The sequence below is a fragment of the Eufriesea mexicana genome, unplaced genomic scaffold, assembly GCF_001483705.2.
Source record: "Eufriesea mexicana isolate 0111107269 unplaced genomic scaffold, ASM148370v2 scaffold7532, whole genome shotgun sequence".
Lineage (NCBI taxonomy): Eukaryota > Metazoa > Arthropoda > Insecta > Hymenoptera > Apidae > Eufriesea > Eufriesea mexicana.
The window spans coordinates 311223-332268 of record NW_016915332.1 but is presented as its reverse complement, the minus strand read 5'-3'; the positions used below and the strand labels follow the sequence as shown (position 1 = coordinate 332268).

The 21046-nt window shown below is 30.6% G+C and overlaps 1 protein-coding gene across 1 annotated transcript in view; it reads left to right on the top strand.

Annotated features, from left to right (window-relative positions):
- Positions 1–589: 589 nt before the first annotated feature.
- The window catches only part of LOC108552626 (protein SZT2), a 103838-nt gene continuing 83381 nt past the window's right edge, over positions 590–21046 (top strand). The window contains exons 1-4 of the mRNA XM_017907267.1: positions 590–632; positions 13553–13870; positions 17174–17251; positions 19019–19424. Coding sequence (XP_017762756.1) covers positions 612–632; positions 13553–13870; positions 17174–17251; positions 19019–19424 — 823 coding nt within the window. The 5' untranslated portion in view covers positions 590–611. The remainder of the gene's footprint in view (positions 633–13552; positions 13871–17173; positions 17252–19018; positions 19425–21046) is intronic.

Below are 21046 nucleotides of genomic sequence, written 5' to 3'. Positions count from 1 at the left end.
ATATGTTTTAAAATATTTTTAGTAATATATTTTTACTTTTATAATATTCACTTATGTCAATTATAAATCACTTTTATCAATAAAATTTGACATTGTTACATTAGTTGTATTATTAAATTTCGACATCAATTTTAGTTATTGTACTTTATGACTGTTTATAAACAGCTGAGTGCAATTATGTCAACATTGCAATATGGTGTAGTGTATTTTTAAAGGTGCATTGTACGTTTCTAATTCGTATAATGTTATCTAGGCTGAAATAGATAGACTTTAATTACAAAGTAAATAATATTTATTAACATAAAAATAATAACAATGAAGAAAATAATAATATATACTGAGTTTAATGTTATACAATTCTGTTGAGGTTATATTAAATTATTTAATGTTTTAAGGTTATACTGTATTTATTACTTTGAACATATAATCGAACATTCAAATCAATGAGTAATAATGTAACCTCTGAACAGTTTTAAAAATAATATTTATAGTGTATCAGTGTCTTTGATCTTGTGAAGATGAGCCTTGTGTTACACACTGATGTAATATATGAAGAAATTTGCTTTTTCTATTAATAATGATGGATATGTAAATAAATAAAAGCAAACATCATGGCTTCTACAAAAAATGAGGTAATTATATAAATTTTATATTAAAGATTATATAACATAATATTACCTTTCATGATTTTGTACATTGCCTTATATGTTATATTTGTAATTTAAAAAATAGAATTTTTAAACTTACATCAGCCTTTAGCTAAATAAAAGCTACACGTATCTTTTATTTAGGTGTACAAATTGTAGAGCGTATTTGTGACATTAGTACTTTTATAAAGTTAAAGTACGTATATGATATTAAATCCAGTAGTTTTAAGTGCATTTCTGTAGTATGTTATTTAAAATTTCATGTATGAATATTTATTTCATTATAAGATAATTTGTGAAATTGTGATAGAATTTTTGGATATTTAATTTTCTATGAAATCAGTGGTTTATGAATATCACTATTGTAATAATGAAAGAGTATTTCATTTAAACATTTCGAAAATATAATCCAAATTATAAGTTATAATTAAATAACCATAACAAAATAAGTTATTAGGCTGCGTATATTGGTAAAAGTAACAAGAATTTTTTGTATATTACTTTTTCCGTAACCAGCAAAGGAATGTTGAAAATAATTGGACCAATTTTGATAAAGGATATAATTAATAAATAACAGATATATTTGAAGTAAATGAATACAAATATATACTTCGCCAAAAAAAATATTATTGACTTTCTGTGCAAGTAAAAGATAAAACAATTATTATATATGAAAATATATTGATCTTAATGGACAATATTTAATGATGTGTATGAATTTAAAATAGCATGCACGAAGTAGCATAAGAAACAATAAATTAAATGACAATTAACTAAAATTTGAATGATTAAATTGAACAATATTTATATAATGTAAATATAAAGATAGTCCGTATAATTAGGCCAAATTGTATCTCTTCTCAAGTCACAATTAGTAAGAATTGATAGAGGAAACATTTGAAGAATAGAAACAAATTTTCTTTCTTATATACAAATTTAATGTACTCATAACTTCTTTTAAAGTAGATATATATAATAAATTTCATTTATGTAAAATGTTTCCCATTACCAATTATAAAAAATTTTAGTAATATTTTTTTAATATTTCTTATGCTCAAATATTTAGGTTTTATTTTATTTATTTGTAAATTTTGTTTGTAAAGATGTTCAATAATACAGTTCTTGTATTGTTATTATATTGTAATGTCTATATTAGTAGACTATATATTATAAAAACACTTATGCTACTTTTTCTACTATTCATAAAATATTATATTGTAATATTTTTATAATTCTAATGTCCTACTTTTGTATTTTTATTATAATTATTACTAAATAGTAGAACTTCTGCATTACATAAAGTCTCAATGAACAATGTTTCTGAATGTTTGATTTGATTATTCAAATATAAAAATGATAGATAATGTGTTTTTAGCAATTTTTTTTTAAAAAGATAGTTACTTATTTGAAATATTAAAGAATTTGCTTAGTTTTTAAATACTATGATATTCTATCATGCAGAATGGTAAAACAAATCAATTTATGCAAACAAAATATATATTTTAATTTATAGGTAGGTATAATTATGTATTAAAAATGCATCATTGTATACTTACAAAAAAGATTTTGTTGTGATAAAATTGGTTTGTTCCGTATTCAGTTGTTATTATTCTTCTCGTTTTTAATTGTATTCAGAGAAGGGATACAAACTGTCAATGTACATTTTCATTGATATATAAAGAAAAGTCTACTTTTTAAATTATTTCTCAATTTTAAGTAATAAAAGTAGTTTTCAGGACATAAAAAAAATCAGTAGAAGTTAAGACGTATAAAATAAGACAACATAAAGTGTTATATTTACAAAATTTATAACTTGAGAGATATAAATTCATTTAGATTTTTGTTACTTCTTTCAAACAACGAAAATTAATCATTGAATTTGATTATAACATTTTTGTTCAAGATGTTAGTATGCATTAGGATCTTACTTTGCAATCTTTGAATTTCATCAGTTGAAGTTTCTGGAATATTTTGAATATATATAAAAATGTTATATAACAGGTAACTTCAATTAAACTAGCCAATGTGCTTGAAGTTTTACTCCTTTAAATGAATATTGTAAACGATGTTATTTCAAGTCTTTAAGTCAAAATATTTAGCTGTATAATAGCTTTCCTTTTCTTATGCCTATCAGTATTATTCGTATCTTTATATATCTCAGCTATTGAGAATTATTTTTAACATATTTGTTGATCAACTCTTATTTATGTGTTTTCATGTAAGTTTTTACTGATATATGATGATATCTGTAGCACATACAGACATATATCAATTTATACAATTATTGAAGTAAAAAATTGTATTTATAAGTTGTTATAATATACATAGTTTATTATGTTACATAATGTTTGCTTAATTTGGATATTATTTTTTTGGATTTGTGATATTTTAATCACAATTTTGATACCATTAAATTAAAACCAATTATATTTATAAGTACAAATCAGTTTTGACTGATAAAATATAATGTTTGATAATAATATAAACATATATAGAAATTTTTTATAATTATTTAATTTTGTACATATGTACATATTCTTTCATTCTCTATTTTTTATTTCTTATTTCTTATTTATATCACGCGATACAGTCATTCTTACGAAATATTTCTGGGTACTATATATAAACATTGCATGAATATGTATTCTTCGTTTGAATTATAATTTTAAGCACTTTTTTCTTTACGCTTCTAATTTGCTGTTCTGTGTTTTTTTTGTATATATATTGATTTATTAGTCATAGATTCCATATAGATTCTATATACATAGATTATGAGTGAGAACCAGATTTGAATTTTTTGAAACTTGATTTTGAAATGTGATAGAATTTCAAAAATTTCGAAATTTTCAAAACTTCAATCGTTGATTTTGTTTTGGAAATGAGATATTTTATTTCAGAGACTAAAGTTTGAACTAAATTTTTACTGACTATAGGTAAACAAAATACAAATGAAAAGATAAGAATATACAAAGTATCTAATACTTATTCTTATTCAAGGATGTAAAATTAGCTCTTTCTAATCTAATCTACTTCTTTTTAATCGATTATGGCGCCAAATGTATCGAAAAATCTTTCAAAGAATACAGTTGATAATGACATAATAATATTTTCTTTTTATTCGTCGATTTTATATTTCTTTTTATTTGGATTTCAAATTACAGATAATATAGGAAAAATCATAGGAATAGTACAACGTTTTAAGTTTCGAATCTCAAAATTTTCGAAAATTTCGAAAGGTTTCAAATTTTTGATATTTCAAGAAATTGATTTCTGTCAAAAATTCTAGATTTGCTTGACGAAAATTTTCTGATTCATAATAAACAACATGTGTACTAAGCCTTTTGCGAATAAATTATATAGGAATAAAAGTACTAAAATTTATTTGGACTTTGCAATTTTTATTAATTAATTATAAGATGCGCAATGATATGCATTAGTTTTTACATGAAATGGCTAATCAATAACATGTTGCGAGCTACGATACAAAGGAATTTCTCTAACGATGTTAAAATTTCCTTTATAAGATATGAATGAAAATGTTATTGTATCTGTGTTTCCGAAAAATTATATTAACGAAGTAGATATTATAGTAATTTGTACATATATTCTTTTAATTCTATAAATAGAAGTTATGTCTTTTTTTAATTTATTGAAAATAATAACCAATTTAGTGAAAATAATAGTAAATAATCAAAATGAGTTTTAAATAACAACCAAAGGACTTCATTTCTTTCTCTTAAATTTTAAATAAAACAAAATAAAAATAAAAGTAAATAACATTAATATAATTTTATAAATAAATAATATTCATATACATTTGATAATTATTATAGTAGTAGGTATCTTATTCTTGTTCACTGCATTTTAAACAAATTATAGGTTCATCATTGTAATTTCTCCACAAACATATTTCTCATATTTGAACTTGATTATGATGATTTTATTGTCCTTACGATATCTCCTTGGGCATATAATAAGAGGGTATAAATTTTTCAGTTGGTCAAATGATTGTTCATGACAAGTAATGTCATATTGAAAGACTATGTCTCTCTTCATCTTCTGAGTAAATGGATAAACTGATAAGAATATTTATTGAACACAATAATAGCACAACATTAATTATAACTAAAACTCGTAAAATAAATTCGCTTCTAACTGCGATATAATCTCTCGAGGACTCTCTCACATACAACGTCTATTTGTAATGACTGTCATTCACCAACTGATTGTTTTTCGTGACTCTTTGTCATACTCGTCACACACATATTCTTCCACACAAACATTCCTCACACCTATACCATACATTCTATGAGAACCACTACCACATATCTAACGCATATTTAACCTTCTATGGGCTCGTGTAATTTTCAAGTTACATGCTAATGCATGGGTATTTTATTAAATACTACATTCAACGTTATCGTCTCGATCACTCCAGTTCGCGATTTTTCTTTCGATATATTTATAATTATTTTTACAACACCTGCCGTGGGTCCATTTCTAAAAATTCTAATTCTTTTTCATTTACCGGTTACTCGATCATGATAGGTTAGGTCCTCTATGCCCCTCTATGATCTTTTCTCCACAAGATGGCGTGGAAAATTATCTTGTCTATCTATTGCACATTATCTTGCCACAATAGAATATAAATTGTCAATATAATTTACTTATTTTAATATTATAATAAAATTGTCAAAACTGCTGCTGAATTTATTGGTTGATATTTGTTGATCTTATGTTACATACAATTCTTATAGTTAAGAAAAATATATATTCGGTCCATAGAGGGTTAAATTATATTTCATGGAGACTTCGAAAAAAGAACGAAAAAGAATCATGTATAATTAAAACCGCGTATTTTGAAAATGTGTACCGTGACAACTATAATTATAAATTTTCCGAGACTAAGAATCCTTGTTAATTTTTTTGCACTCTTACTATTTTCAATCTTTTTAATTATTTTATATTTCATTTTAATATTCAAAATTACGCGTTTCTTCTTAATTAGTACTTTCTGTGATACCATATACTGTTAGTTTTGTACTAAATTTTTTTTAAAATGTGCACAGTAGTACTTCCTATATTGTTAGAGATGCAGGAAACCCTCGTATAATACGGATATTAGGTTCTAGAAAGACGTTGCATTTATTTATTTACAAACAAAAAATAATATTTATTTCTTTTAGCTAATTTCATGCATCAAAACACGTGTCACCATAAACCGAAAAATTAATGAAATTGAAAATTTCAGGTGAGGTTGACAATTTATGTTTATGTATTATAAGTACATGTAAATACTCCATGTTATATAAGAAATGGGTATTATTTATGAATCGTGTTACATCGAAACCACGTTTTATAAGTATCGTTATATGGACTCCGCATTATACAAAACCAAAAACGCAAAAAGTTAGAACTAAATAAATAGTTTTTTATTTTTTAATACAACAGAAAGTAATATACATTTTACCTTATTTTAAAATAATAAGAATATAAAACGTTTTCAATATATGTACAGAATAACTTAAAAGGGTAGATAAAACTAAAATTTAATTATTAGTAGAATCGTTTAAAATTAAACTTCATTAACTTTTTATAATCGCAATCTTGTATTCGTATGATTAAACACTTTTCCAGTTTTGTCAGTAAATGAGCCGTTCACTGTACAAATCGATTAACTCCACTTTTTGAAAAATCTTAAATTTAAGTGTCAAAGCACTTGGTGTAGTCGTAACTTTTTATATTTATAGTAACTTTCCCTGATAATTAAGATTAACACCATTAAACGACAAAAATTTTTTGGCCACTGAATAATAAATAATTTATTTCAGAGGTCACTTTGATTAACTCCGTACTCTAATGTAAATCGTTGCAATAATGCGACTCAAATGCACCAGCAAGCCATGAATGATAACGGTGAATTTTTTAGTGCCGTCTTATCAGAATTTAAATAAAATAAATTAATCAGTCACAGTCTAATTATCGCAGAATCAAGTATTTGTGAAGTAAAATTAATTATTATCAAGAATAAAATATAATTTGGTATATTTTAATTTTTACCGTGAAGTCAAATTAATTATTATCAAGAATAAAGTTTAATTTGGTATATTTTAATTTCTACTGTGAAGTCAAATTAATTATTATCAAGAATAAAGTTTAATTTGGTATATTTTAACTTCTACCGTGTACGTTACCAGTCTTACAGGACTACATATTTTTTCATCCTTTTTAATATAACTCCCAGATCGTATTTGGGTTTGAATTATTATAAACAATTATTTTAATTTGTCAGTGATTTTAAAAAAATAAAATTATATCTTTATAATCGAGATGAGTGAAACTAATAATAATGTGGATGTGCAAAATAGTGAATCATCTGATGGTTTTAATCACAAATAATAATATATTATAACAGAACCATTAATATTCATTTTTATGAAAAATCTGTAATAAAAATATCTTATAATTTTCTTTTTCTGTGTTAAAAAACTTAAAAATTTAAACACTAAATTTAAATTTACTTTAAACTTTTTTCACTTGCCAAATCGATTAACTCTTCCAGTAACATAAAAAATGGTAATATTACAAACGATTAACTTTTAGCTATTTTTTCTTATAAATTTTATATACCGTTAGATGAAAGTTACATTTGTATTTATGCATTCTACAATATTCATTTCGATTTAAATTATAAAGGGAATTTTAAATAACAATATACATTATTTCATTGCATTTCTCCACTTTTTGTTTTATGGAGTCAATCAATTTGTCCAGTGAACGGCTCATTTGTATCTAATAATGATCTAATAGCAACTGTAGCTCCTATTTTTGTTTCATTTCTCCTAATTATGCGAATTGTCGATTCGTTTTTGGTACATTTTTTCGAGATAAACGTTAAGGTATCACTAGATTTCAACCAATCAATTTCTAATTTTTCTTTTTCTACTGACACGAATTTTCTACTTAATTTATATATCGTGGAAATCTTTGGAGTTATTTCTGTAAAGTATTATTATTTATTTCTGATATTAAATATAATGAATAAGAATGTTTCACTGAATACTAGAGCTACTAATCTGTATTGTATCTTTAAATATAGCGTACATAGTTAATAATAATTAATACGATATAGTGGAAATAAATAGTTATATACAATTATGTTCATATCTCATTAATGTTGGAATTATAATTATAAATTATAATTATAATACAATCTCGGTTGTTTATTTTGAGAACATTACAAGTGCCGAGCAATTAAGAAGAAAAACTGTTAACGTTTAATAAATTAGAGTATTGAAATATGCTATAAACCGTTCAGAAAAATTGATTTTGAAGAGGAGAATTGTCTAACAATTTATAAGAAATAAAATACACCCAATTCTCTTTTTACACGAACTTCTTTTCCACGATTTTGATTTAACACGAATTGGGGAAAAAATTGAATTCTCTTTTTACACGACTTATTTTGATTTAACACGATCGACCCAAATTTTTGGCCTAGCCAAAACACAAACACAACGATTAATTACCGAATTCGTTCTTAAATCCACTGAAACATCGGCACCACAGGAGGCTAGACCTAATTTTGTTCAAGAGATTACAGAAAGAATTTCAGCAATGGAGCACGAAGACGATAATCAAGACATTTCTAACGATAGCAGTAATATTGCAGTCCTACGCAAACGTATGCGTTTATTGTCAGAAAGTGAAAACGAATAAAATCTTTTTACTTGTAACTCATATTATCTTGCCTAATTTTTGTGTTCATGAATTAGCGACATGTTTTTCTCCTTTTCAAATGATAATTTACTTTCTATGATACATGTGCAGTCTTTATGAAATAAAATGTTTAAGATCCTAACATGAAAACTCATGGTTTATTGTATTATTTTTGCTGATTTCTTGGGTCTGCAACCAATCTTCTATTTTTCCATAGATGCAATATATTGTTTTACGCGAATTTTTTTTACACGTATTCTTCGGGGACGTATCTATCGTGTAAAAACAGAATTAGGTGTAATTAAATTTGTTATACGAACGTTTCCTTTTATAACGTATCTTTGATTACTAATCGACCTATTATCTTCGATTCGTGTCTTGGATACGAAATATAATAAACCTAAGTCAAAATCTGAATCGTGATAGTATCTCACGCTGAGATTCGTCATGTAGAGATATTGTCAAGTGTATTCCTACTCGCTGAAAATTTCAAATCATTTCATATTCGATTTCACCAAAAACAATGCTACCTATGAAAGTTTGTTGAATGCTTTCGTCTTATTTTTTCACATAAATCACTCTTTTATATTACCTATTATAAAGCATCCTGTGTATACATTTTTGAAGAAGAAGATAGTACACTTGTGCACTTACAATCTCTAAATATAATAAATTTTATACAAGCTTTATGTCTCAATGATACAAATACTAACTCATTAGAAACTCACAGTATTCATTGTATTTTTCAATTTTGTCCTTTATTATGATTTCCACAAAAATTTATAAAATGTTCACTTCGTACAATGGTTCACGAGCCAGGTCTTTAGAGGCAAACAATTCGGCATCGGAATTTTCCAATCCATGCCTTCTGCATGTTTGAAGGCCTTCACCTTTATTATCCTGGAAATCTCTAATTTAACGAAATTAGGCGACGGCTCTCAAGACTTGGTTGACAATAGGCCTGAGGGCACCACGTGGTCCGCACACGTTGGAAGCCTCGGGCCCTAGCTAGAGGCCATAAACGGACGATGGGTCACCAGCGCACGGGTGGACCCCACGTACCTTACCTTGGAGGAGAGGGTTTCCTCCACTACCGTCTTCGTTTGGGGGAACCTTCCCTTCCTTCAAGGTGACCGATTTGCGGACCAAGGGAACGCCCTTGGTCAAATCAGCCAATAATATTTGGCGAGCTCCCGATTTTTCCTAAGACCGATCTTAGGAAAATCGAGGAGCAGTGTTCTCTTCGAATCGTCGAAGAGACTAGTTCCAATCGAGTCGTCAAGCAGTTCAAATCGAATCGACAACGCAGTTAGTTCTCCACGAAACGCCGAATAGAGAATCTTAGAGCCTACTTATCGAGATTATCAAGAGTTTAATTCCTGTCGTTGTACAAGACTCTATCGTTCGACTCCAGCCACGACCTTCTTTTCGCTCGTGCAAACTGAAACAGTTGCTCAATATTAATTTGGAGGACAACATTACGAGATCGCGAGACGGCCTTACAACCCGTCGAATTCCACAGAATTACTTGCGAAGCAACGCGACATTTTTTGGGTCCTTCGATCAGAATGTGGATGCGATCCAAATTGAAATAAAATCGATCTTCTTTTATTTCGTTTCCTGAAAATATTTTTACCGATGGATATTGCTGGATTCGCAAAATTAAGGGTATTATATCGACAACTTTTGGATATTGTATTTTAGTGGTATTCTTTGCAATTTCCTTTTTAGCGATTTACCAGGCATGGAAAGGTTTCTTTCGCAGAAATTAGTGGACTTGGTTTTAAAATCGCAAGTATAAAGCGTGATTTGTAATTTTGTGATGTATAATCTTACGTAAGGAGATGCCACGAAGGGCCCACCTGAGATTTAGATGGAACTTGGTAGGCTTAAAGAATGGCCAAAAATATTAAACACGAATTTTTTTAACATGTTCGTCGCCGCGTCGCCCATATCTGGGTGACGAGAATGCTTCCGTGGGGGCCCCCTTCACCCAAATATGGGTAACGCTCTTCTTGTTCAAGTTAAATAGGATTTTCAGCTGAATTTTTAAAAGGAATTTAATGGAATAAGCATTGAATTATAAATATAGGATATACAACATAAAAATATGAAAAATATACACATTATACTTTTTATTAATTTATATTTAGGATAAAATATTACATTACACTATGTCGCGTGGTATTCGTTAAAACAGTCTAAACATATTTGACGTGATTTTGGACAATTGGAACAATAGGTCGTAGTGTTTTTACATTTTTCGTAATTGTCTGTCAATATGTTTATGAGTGGTAAAACTTTACCAAGTCTGCTACTCTGTTCTATCGTTTGGTTATTTGCAAAATGCAAGTTTGCTGATAGTAATTCAAAACGATTACAGGAAATGGAAAATTGTAAATAGAGTCCATTGACCAACATCTAACTAGCGGTGTCTGTACTAGACCCATCCAAATCATCAGTCCGGTAACGTTCTAGCGCTCAGACAGTAGGATTTGGGCCCCGTGAGAAACTCAACCGAATCGCGTTGGGCGACGAACGTGTTAATTGCGCTAACTCAAGTCTAAGAGGGCAGGACAGTTGGAAATTTTTAAAAAATTGATCTTTTTTTTCTCAAATAATAGTTGGAAGTCTTAAAAGTAATATACGAAAGGTCCCAGCCTTTAAAACAAATTAGTTTTGGATGTAAGAAAGTCAAAACTGATTCGTGATTTTGTATGCCGTAACGCGTCGCTATATATACAGGACGTCTTAGCAAAGATAGTATAACCGGGAACGGGGTGATTTTACATACAGAAACGAATCGAAAAGAAAGGATAAAATTTTTGAATTGAAAGCATCCTTCTTGGAGAAAATTGACTTTGAATATTCACCGAGTACTTAAAATGAAGCTTCGAATCAAAAAATTTTATTCTTTTTTCCGATTCGTTTCTGCATGTGCAATCATTCCCTTTTCGATTGTATTACCGTTGCATGGACACCCTGTATAACTACTCGACGCAACCGTCTATCAGCATGGAACCGATTCTATGGGTCATAACATTAGAAAAGTCGAGGAGTTATTTAACATTTATTTAATATTTACCGACAAAAGTTAAGAAACAACGTAATTATATGGGAATTTTCAGGGTTGGTTTCCCCCTTTCAATTTCAACGATGGCTGATAAAAAAATACGCGTGAAATATATTTTGAGAACTATTTCTCAAATAAATTTCATCAAAATTGGTGTGTACGAGTTGAATAGGGCCCCTTGTTTGTATTAACCCTTTGCACTCGACGATTTTTTGGCTAGAGAAGAGTAGAAATTCAAAGATTCTGTACTAAAAAACTGACGACACTTTTTTGAGCAGTAAATAAAAAATTGTATAATAATAGAATTGTAGAATTATTTTATTTCGATACCTCGCACAATATTACATTAAATTTGATATATTAATTAATATCAATCTTCCAAATTTTATGAAATGGTGACTGAAGCTCACCTCTCGAGTGTAAAGGGTTAATACGTTAAGTGCCACGTCGGTCCCCAGGGACCGGCGCTAGACTTTCCGTTCGGGCCCGACGGTCCTCAGGAACCGGTCCAGACTAGGACCAAAAGGTGCTAACTTTTGGTGTTAAATTCTTCGCCATCTTTGGACCTAATGTTTGGGAATTTTTGTTATAACAATTGGTACAGTATCTCCGAATTTTATGAACATTTCACCCGCTGCCAATGGTCCACTTGACGGCCGAATCTGGGCCTTAACTGAACGGCAAGCAAAACAGAAATGGGGATTTAACGTGTTAATATACGAGAAACGAATTTCACTATGAGATGGTATGCAAATATAATGTTTATGTAGGATATTTTTTGACTTCCCCAGGTATAGAGGCCCGGTTAGCGTCTGGCGGCCAGACGAGCCTGGGGAAGTTGGGGCCAGGCCATGTGAGGTAGCCTCGCTCAACCCCGGTTTTCCCCATTGTAAACCGGGGGTGACGCGTCCGTGGGCACCTCTCGGGAAGGGTCCCCGCGTGGGTGACCCTTCGGAGAGCCTAACCTGAAGGAGGAATCCCTTCCACCTCAGAGTGTTACGTGGAGGGAGCTTTCTCCTCCTTCGGGGGAGGCTCTTGCCTTCCAGACGGGGTTAAAAGAGCCCTCTCTGGAAGATAGGGAGAGTTTTGAGATAGTCATTAGAGAGTTGAGGTAGTCCTTGAGAGAGTTGAGACCGAGAGTTGTGATTGCGAGAGTTACGCGTTATCGAGAGTCGAATCGAAAATACAGACTGCAGTGAATTTGAGTATTCCGAGGTACTCTCCAGCGAGTAGAGACTGTGTGACTCTACATTTATTTGTCAATTGAATATCTCATATAAGTCCCTTTTTTACTACTTTTCGTGGTAATAGTTGATTGTGGCATAGAATGTGTATATTTACGTAATGTATAAAAGAAGATAGAACAAATGAGGGAGTAGTTGGATAGGTCAGTTGCAATTCACAATTCATTGAGAGTAAACGTGTGAACGAGTATCGTGAGAAAGAGTAAACATAATTAGATATATTTCATCGATAATTTATACCCTGTGTAGTAATATTGTTAAAATAATATTTAAGCCTTTGCACTCGACGAGCTTTTCGTTACAAAAACATAGTAATGCGAAGACTTTCTGTCATAAAGTCGACGATATTTTAAAAACGGTAAATAAGGAGTGTAAATTAATTGTACGACGAAGAATTATTTTACCACGATATTCCACGCGTTGTTGGGCAATTTTAAATTCGAGATATTAATTAACAACGATCTTTAGAATATGGTTAACTCGAGTGCAGAGGGTTAATATATTCATATTCAATTCACATTAATATTCACGACTAACACTTTTCACTCCTTTACGTCGCAACTTGATTAAAGTACAAATGTTACAACTTTTGCATTATATCAAGCCTCTATAAATCTAATATTATGTAAAAAATAGAATATTTTTCGTTATATCAATTTTGACTATATTTCGAATTTAGTATCTAGAAAAATAATGTATTCCTAAAAATTGTAATTTTATCTTTTTATTTTACTATGTAAACAGAATTTTATTCTACATATGTAAATTCACTTGAAGTTATATGGCAGTTTTCACTGATTTGTGCTATGAAGATAGTGAAAATAATAATACAAATAATGAAATAATACGAAAGAAATATTATGTTGCAGGAGAAAGTGATTCTGGAAGCAGATACGGTTTTCTTGTTAATGAAGAAAGGATTTCCTATATCTCGCAATGTAAGGGCTCAATGGATGTTAGAGCATTTAGATACTGTGATAAGCATTCAGTGCTCAAATTTTAAAACCAAGGAAGCAGCAGAACTGGAAACCGTATCGGTGTTACCAAAAAATAAAATCGAATCTTGGTCTTCTGAAACGAGCCATCAATATCTTTACAAAGTGACTTCTACAACTTCAGTGATATTCCTGGCGCACAAATATAGGATGGTGTTTAATTTAGACTTAAGTCCATCTCTTGCAACTGTGGTAAGTATTTTTAAATGTAACAAAATAATTAAAATGAAAATTTTCTCGTATTTTCAACGATAGAAATTATGACTTGAATATAAGTTTATTTAACACGTTGACTGCCACGCGCATTTTACGTGGTTTGCCCATGGCGCCAACATAAATATTTTATTATGCGATGCATACTATGTTGAAATATTATTTACAACAGATAAGGTGAGTTGTATAATCGCGTTTAATATATTTTTCGTGGCGGGGTCACCGGTGCCCCCCGTGACCATTTTTGCCATTATCAATTGTTTAAAAAGCAACTCGAAAAAATATTTCAATTCCCGATTTTAGGATGAAGTTAGCGATGTATTTAGTGAAATGTTCCGATGACGAAGATTGCATTTCATCGAGCAATTACGTACAGAAAAAACGTCGTCACGAATTTAAAAAGAAACCTGGAAGTGTGCGAAATGTAAGGCGATTTTGCAAAGTGTGCTATGAAAATAATTCAAATCAGCTAGGAAGAATGAGAGTAAAGAATTGCACTAAAAAAGTGGCGACATATTGTGCCGACTGTTTTGGTTCACCTTTTCTTTGTATAAATAAAATTATTTTTGCATGTTATGTGTGGCATTAATTTCTTCGAACCATTATAGTAACAATGGTACTATTTAAAAATTTATCTGTATCGATATTTACTCTAATTATGTATTTTTACTAATGGTCGCGTCGCCGGTCACCGGTGACCCCCATGGCAGTCAACGTGTTAATAAAATTAAGTCGAAAGTGTCAAAATTAATAATTCATACAGTCAGGTCGATAAAAATAAATTTATTTCTTACAATAAAAATGTATAACATTTGTATAAGATTAGAAAGGAAAGACAGAAGTATCGTAGAACATGGAAGAGGTTTGATATAATTATACAATTAATTGTTCATGTGTAAATAATAAGTTGGATGATCGATATAGCAGTCTTTACAGTAATAAATTAGGAAAAAGTGTTATTGTGATATAATTGGTAAAACATAAAAATTTGGGTTTTATATTTTAATTATTATACCACTACTTATGGTTCTTAATAAAATGATACTTAAGGAGACCAAAAATTTAAAGGAATGAAGCTAATTGTAAACTAAGTTGATGCAATGGAGTTCATTATGTTTTTAAATTCACAGTATGAGATAGAGATAATTCATATAATAATCTCATCTTGAAAAATAAAATTTCATATGAAATATTTTTAGTAATTGAAATTATATTATGCTTTTAATTAATTGTTTTCTATCACATTTTTAATTATATATAATCCGTATTTTATAAACTTACTAGTTATTAATAATTATTAATAATATTGATACCAATGTATCGGTTACGGACCATGCTATACTATAATAATTTAAATATTTGCTATTAATGACATCAATGATTTCAATTTTAAATAAAGGTACATGCAAAAGTTTTAAGTATTTCATATTAGATACAAAATTTCGTATATTCGGTTCTTTATTAAATGAAAAATAAAAATAAGAGATAATAAAATGTTTTTACAAATATATAATATACAGACTATATATTATCCCATCATAAAGCTAATATCTAAGTGTCTTCTTGTTTTTAATAATATGTTATTAATATGTTATTAAATATTTTTAATAATATGAGAAATGTCTAAAGCACAATTTAAATGGCTCCAAAATAATAATATGGCGAAAATAAAAATTTTGGTTTGGTCAGCTTTTAAAATTTTTTCAAGTTCGCCGAGGAACTTTTTTCTAAAAGGTTTAAAATTTGTAGTATATCTGCATTTGTTTGAAAAATTTCCGATCGTCATTTTAAAATCTAGTTAGGTGGTATCCCGATTGTCATTTTTAACAACAGTCATCCTAAACTTCAGTCGTTTAGCAACGGGGAAAGTAAGAAAAAGTAATAATGTCAAGAAAAGCGAAAGAACCGACAAGTGAAGAAAGAGAAATAATACTAAATTTGAATAAAATGCGAAAATCCTATAGCGAAATATCACAAATTGTTAACAAAAGTCGTTTTACTATTAGAAGCATTGTAAAACGATTTATAAATCAATCAAATTTTCATAGTACGAATCGAAGTGGTCGTTCTCTCAAGTTATCTATTAGAGGAAAACGTAAAATTGTAAACGAAGTGAAGAAAAATCCTAAATTAAACTCCTCGTAACTCAGAATGATATTAAATAAAGAGTGTCAAAAAGAAGTAAGTTCGAAAACTGCGCGAAGGGTATTAAAAACTGCTGGATATTTTGCGTGTGTTGCGCGAAGAAAACCATACATATCGGGAAAAAATCGAAAGATGAGGGTTTAATTTGCCAAAGAATTTATAACGAAGGATTCAACAGTTTGGAGCAACATACTGTTTTCAGATGAAAGTAAATTTAACATATTTAAATCCGATGGTAGAATATTAGTTTGGAGAAAGTCAACTCTTTCCAGATGTTTCTTCTATTACTCATTCACTCTTAATAACTACTCGCACATTCTTCAAAACATTTTTTCAAATATCATTCACACTTGGTCACATTATATTTATATCACACATTGCACAATTATAGAACAGATGAGTTTCATTCATTCGCCTCACACACACACATAGAACCAAGACTCACAGTATCGATGTCAAATTCTCGAGAAGCAAAATCGAAATCGAAACATAAATTTAAATAAATTTTTACCATAATATGTAGTAACATCATTCCACCCTTATAACTATTTCAATTTTCAGAGAATGATTCGCATGATGTGATTCATAGTTTCATTCACAATCGTACATTTTCTTTTCGTGACGGCTAGAATATGACGAAACAAAATTTTGAAAATTATGTTTACGTATGATTTTATGGCCATTTTTTAAAACAAGTTTTTACTCATCCGAAGAGTCATGACATTTAATTATTATGCGGCTTGTTGACCATGGGCAATATTTTTATTTTCAATGTTACGAATTCAAACAGATAAATTTGTTGATGTACTGTATGCAAAATATAATATTGCAAAATTGCTTTGAATTAACAAAATATGATCGATAGTTAAGGCATTTAATAGTCATCAGTAGTCTCAATTGTTTTACGATCTTTTTAATTAGACGATAGCAATAGTCACATATTTACACGCATTTAAATGTTTTTGTGCTGGGAAAATTTGTATACATGTTCTCAGTTCTATATATGAAGATTTTTATAACAGGTTTTTTCTTTCTATAAACAGTCTTACTGAAATTATAAATACAATGTGTTATTGATTTAAAATATATTTATTAAATAATGATATTTTTAATAAATAGTATTTATTATTGTTGTAGGATATACAACATGGCGAAATAGTTATAGATGAAGTATATATGGCAACGAAACGTTTCTTGGAAAATATTATTAGACCTGTAAGTAATAATTTTTTATTTTTCTACATAAGGAACGAAAATAATTATTTTTAAGTTAATATAAGTTTACCATAAATATGGAAAGCAAAATGAGGTTCGAAATATGTCTAATCCAAGTTTAATACAAATGTGGACAATAATATTTATATAATATATAAATAATAATGTAATATAATATAAATATGGATATATATTTTCGCTATTCAGTAGACAGTGCTGTCGCGTTTTCAAAATGTCAAGATTCGGTCAATATGTATTACGCTATTATTTATTTTAAAGTACCCTAGTCCAAGATTTATAATTAATTTAAGATAGAAAGAGAATATGAAAAGTACTTTAATTTAGGATTCATTTAAAGTCATGCTTACCAAAATTAACTAAATGCAACCGATTATTATTAGCGTTTGTTTTATTTAATATTACTTAATATGAATTTTAAATAAAACGAAGGTCACTTGTCCCACGAAGTACGTGGTTTCACATTTTTTGAAATCGTCGCTACTTTTACTCTTTTGCTTCAATTAAGGCAAATTTAAATCACCTATGACCTGATAAATTTAGAATCGTATTGGGAGGAATCGACTAGAATAATATTGCGGCACTTAATACAACAAAAATAAGCTTTATTAACGTAATGAGTAACGAATTAATGTAATACAATGGTAATTATGCCGAATAATTATATAACCGAATTTTAAGACTTCTGATTTAAAACTGACTACTGACTTCATATTGACTTTCAGTACTGGCTTTAAAACACTGACGATTCTAAACTCTAAAAATACTGACTTACTCGCATCCTTGGACCCCTATTTAATTTTGCACTCTGTCTTCTTTCTTACTCAGACTTTCTTCTTCAATTACGCATTTTCCACGCGATCACGATGGGCCAAGTACTTCAAATACTCAGGATGCATTCGTAAACTTTCACTTGTTTCTCGCATTCGACTGTGTCATAAATATCCTTTGCACACGGTTACTTTCGTCCTATGTCTCAAATTTCAGGTCTGCACGCGTTCGAATCCTATATAAATGAACGTTAATTGATATTTTCGTAAACTTGTTAAAGCATGTATGTAGGATCGCGTTTGGGTGGATTGAGTAAAATAGTGTTGTTTGCTTCTTAACCCATTTGCATCATGGCTCTACTTAAGGTGCCGTGTTCAGGCATCAGCGACGTTCAACTGACGACTAGCCCGTATCGGCAGTTAAAAGGATTTTCACGATAAAAGTAAAACTTGTTAAGAATATAATGAACCGATGTAGATGAGATGCTCACAAAAGGGATCAAACGTGATCTGTGTCATATGAAGAATACTCAGCGACTGGTAGTGGAAAAAAATGTCAGTTCGCGGAATATTCCGCGCTCGGTGATAGGCGATGGTCGTAACTCGCGGATTATTCCGCGTTCGGTGATAGACGACAGTCGTAGCTCGCAGAATATTCCGCGCTCAGTGATAGACGACAGATCTGGCTCACGGATTATTCCGCGCTCGGTGATAGGCGACAGTCGTAGCTCGCGGAATATTCCGCGCTCGGTGATTGACGACGGTCGTAGCTCGCGGAATATTCCGCGCTCGGTGATAGGCGACAGATGTGGCTCACGGATTATTCCGCGCTCGGTGATAAGCGACTGTTGTAGCTCGCGGGAATATTCTTGTCTATTTTGTACAGTATGACAAATTGTTATTTAGTAGCCGAAATATGAAACTAATTCAGCGTTCAAATAAATCTGGAATTACATAAATGAATTTGTTATTGTTGCAGTTTACGATACCAGGAAGCAAAAGAATAATGCAACCAGAAATTTATGTAACGATAATAGCTCATACTCCATTTTTTATAAGCCCTGCCCAGCAAGTTCTGGTACAAGGATGGCTAGTAAATGTGGATAACGTTAATCAACTTACGAATTTCATAGAGAATCAACTTCATATATTAGAAGAAAAGGTAGCGTGTGTTACCGCTGTAGCTAGTCAACAATTGGAGAATTTAAAGGCTGAAAGTGAACGATTAGTCGGAGGGCTGTTCGAAGAGAACGGCGCTTGTTTAAACAAAAATAATAATACCTATATTGCCAGTACCTCAATAATCTCTCCGGAATCTAGTTTTATCAATATGTTGAGGTACGGCATGTTGGCGCTTACTCTACTACCGGAACATAGTTGTGCACGTAAGTTTCATGAATATATGTATAAATAAATAATAGATAAAGTTAAAAAGTTCTGAGCGTTTTTTCTCTTTATTTCGACGATGAAATTAACAAAGTTAGAATTTTCGGATTTAGATCAAATATGCGCCGTTTTGTTCGATAACTTTTGTCCATTTTGAAGGCAATTTCATAATTCCGCGATTGAAGAAGTCCTCGCCCCTATTGGTAAAAAACTTGACCAGTTCATTTTCACAAGCCTCTCTTGAGGCGAGTTTTTTACCATCAAGAAAATTGTGCAAATGCTTGAGAAGGTGATAATCGCTTGGCGCCAGGTCTGGGCTATACGGCGGGGGCGATATAACCTCCGATCCAAGCTCTCGGAGCTTCTGGCGCGTCGTTAAAAATATGTGCGGCCTGACGTTGTCTTGATGGAACACAACACCCTTCCTATTGGCCAATTCTGGACGCTACTCGTCGATCGCCTGCTTCAATCTGGTCAGTTGTTGACAGTATAGGTCCGAATTGAGTGATTGGCCCGATGGGAGCAGCTCATAGTGGAGGATTCCCTTCCAATCCCACGAAACACACAGTAAAACCTTCTTGGTCGTTAATCCGGGCTTGGCGATCGTTTGGGCTGGCTCACCGCGCTTGGACCACGATCTTTTTCGCCCGTTGTTCTCGTGTATGACCCATTTTTCATCCCCAGTCACCATCCGCTTCAAAAATGGGTCGATTTCGTTACGCTTCAGCAATGAATCGCAGGCATCGATTCGCTCCAAAAGGTTCTTTTGCGTCAATTCGTGTGGCACCCATACATCGAGCTTCTTCTTGAGACCAACCTTATGCAAATGGTTACAAACGGTTTTCTGGCTAATCTTCAGTTCCTGGGCAATGGAATAAGTGCTCGCATGCCGGTCTGACTCAACGATTTCCATGATTTTATCAACATTTTCGACGATTGGCTTACCAGAGCGTGTCTCATCTTCGACGTCCATATGACCAGAAGGGAAGCGTTGGAACCAACGCTTTGCTGTTGCATTCGATACTGTATTGGGTCCATAAACAGCACAAATTTTTTTGGCCGCCTGCTCCGCTTTTACCCCTTGGTCGTAGTGGTACTGAAGAATGTATCAAATTTTCTCCTTTGTAACCTCTACTTTGGAACGCTCTAACACACAACTGAATTCACTAAACACAAAATTGTCAAAGAACTTTTTTTAAAGCGTTATGTCGCCTTTAAGTCGCAGTATAGAATGACAAGATGCAACGTATACATCGTGAGACATGGCTCACTAAAGCCATCTAACGAAAAACGCTCAAAACTTTTTACTTCACCCATTATTAAGATAAGGGGAAAGAATATATTATTATTTAGATTTAATATGGAATATAAATATGCATAAAATATAATTTATATTTATGAGAAAAGGGACAATCTTTAAATTCTTATTATGTTTGCAAATGAAAATATTATTGTACCTTATTGTATAATGGGTATCCTATATACTATATTTGCCAAGTGATTTTTGCAAACGCGTAATAAGATTAGTGTTTCAAATTTGAAATATGTACATTGTTACTATGCTACAATTATTGGTTTTTTAATGTAACTGTGAAAAACAGTAAGGTAAATAAAAATTTAA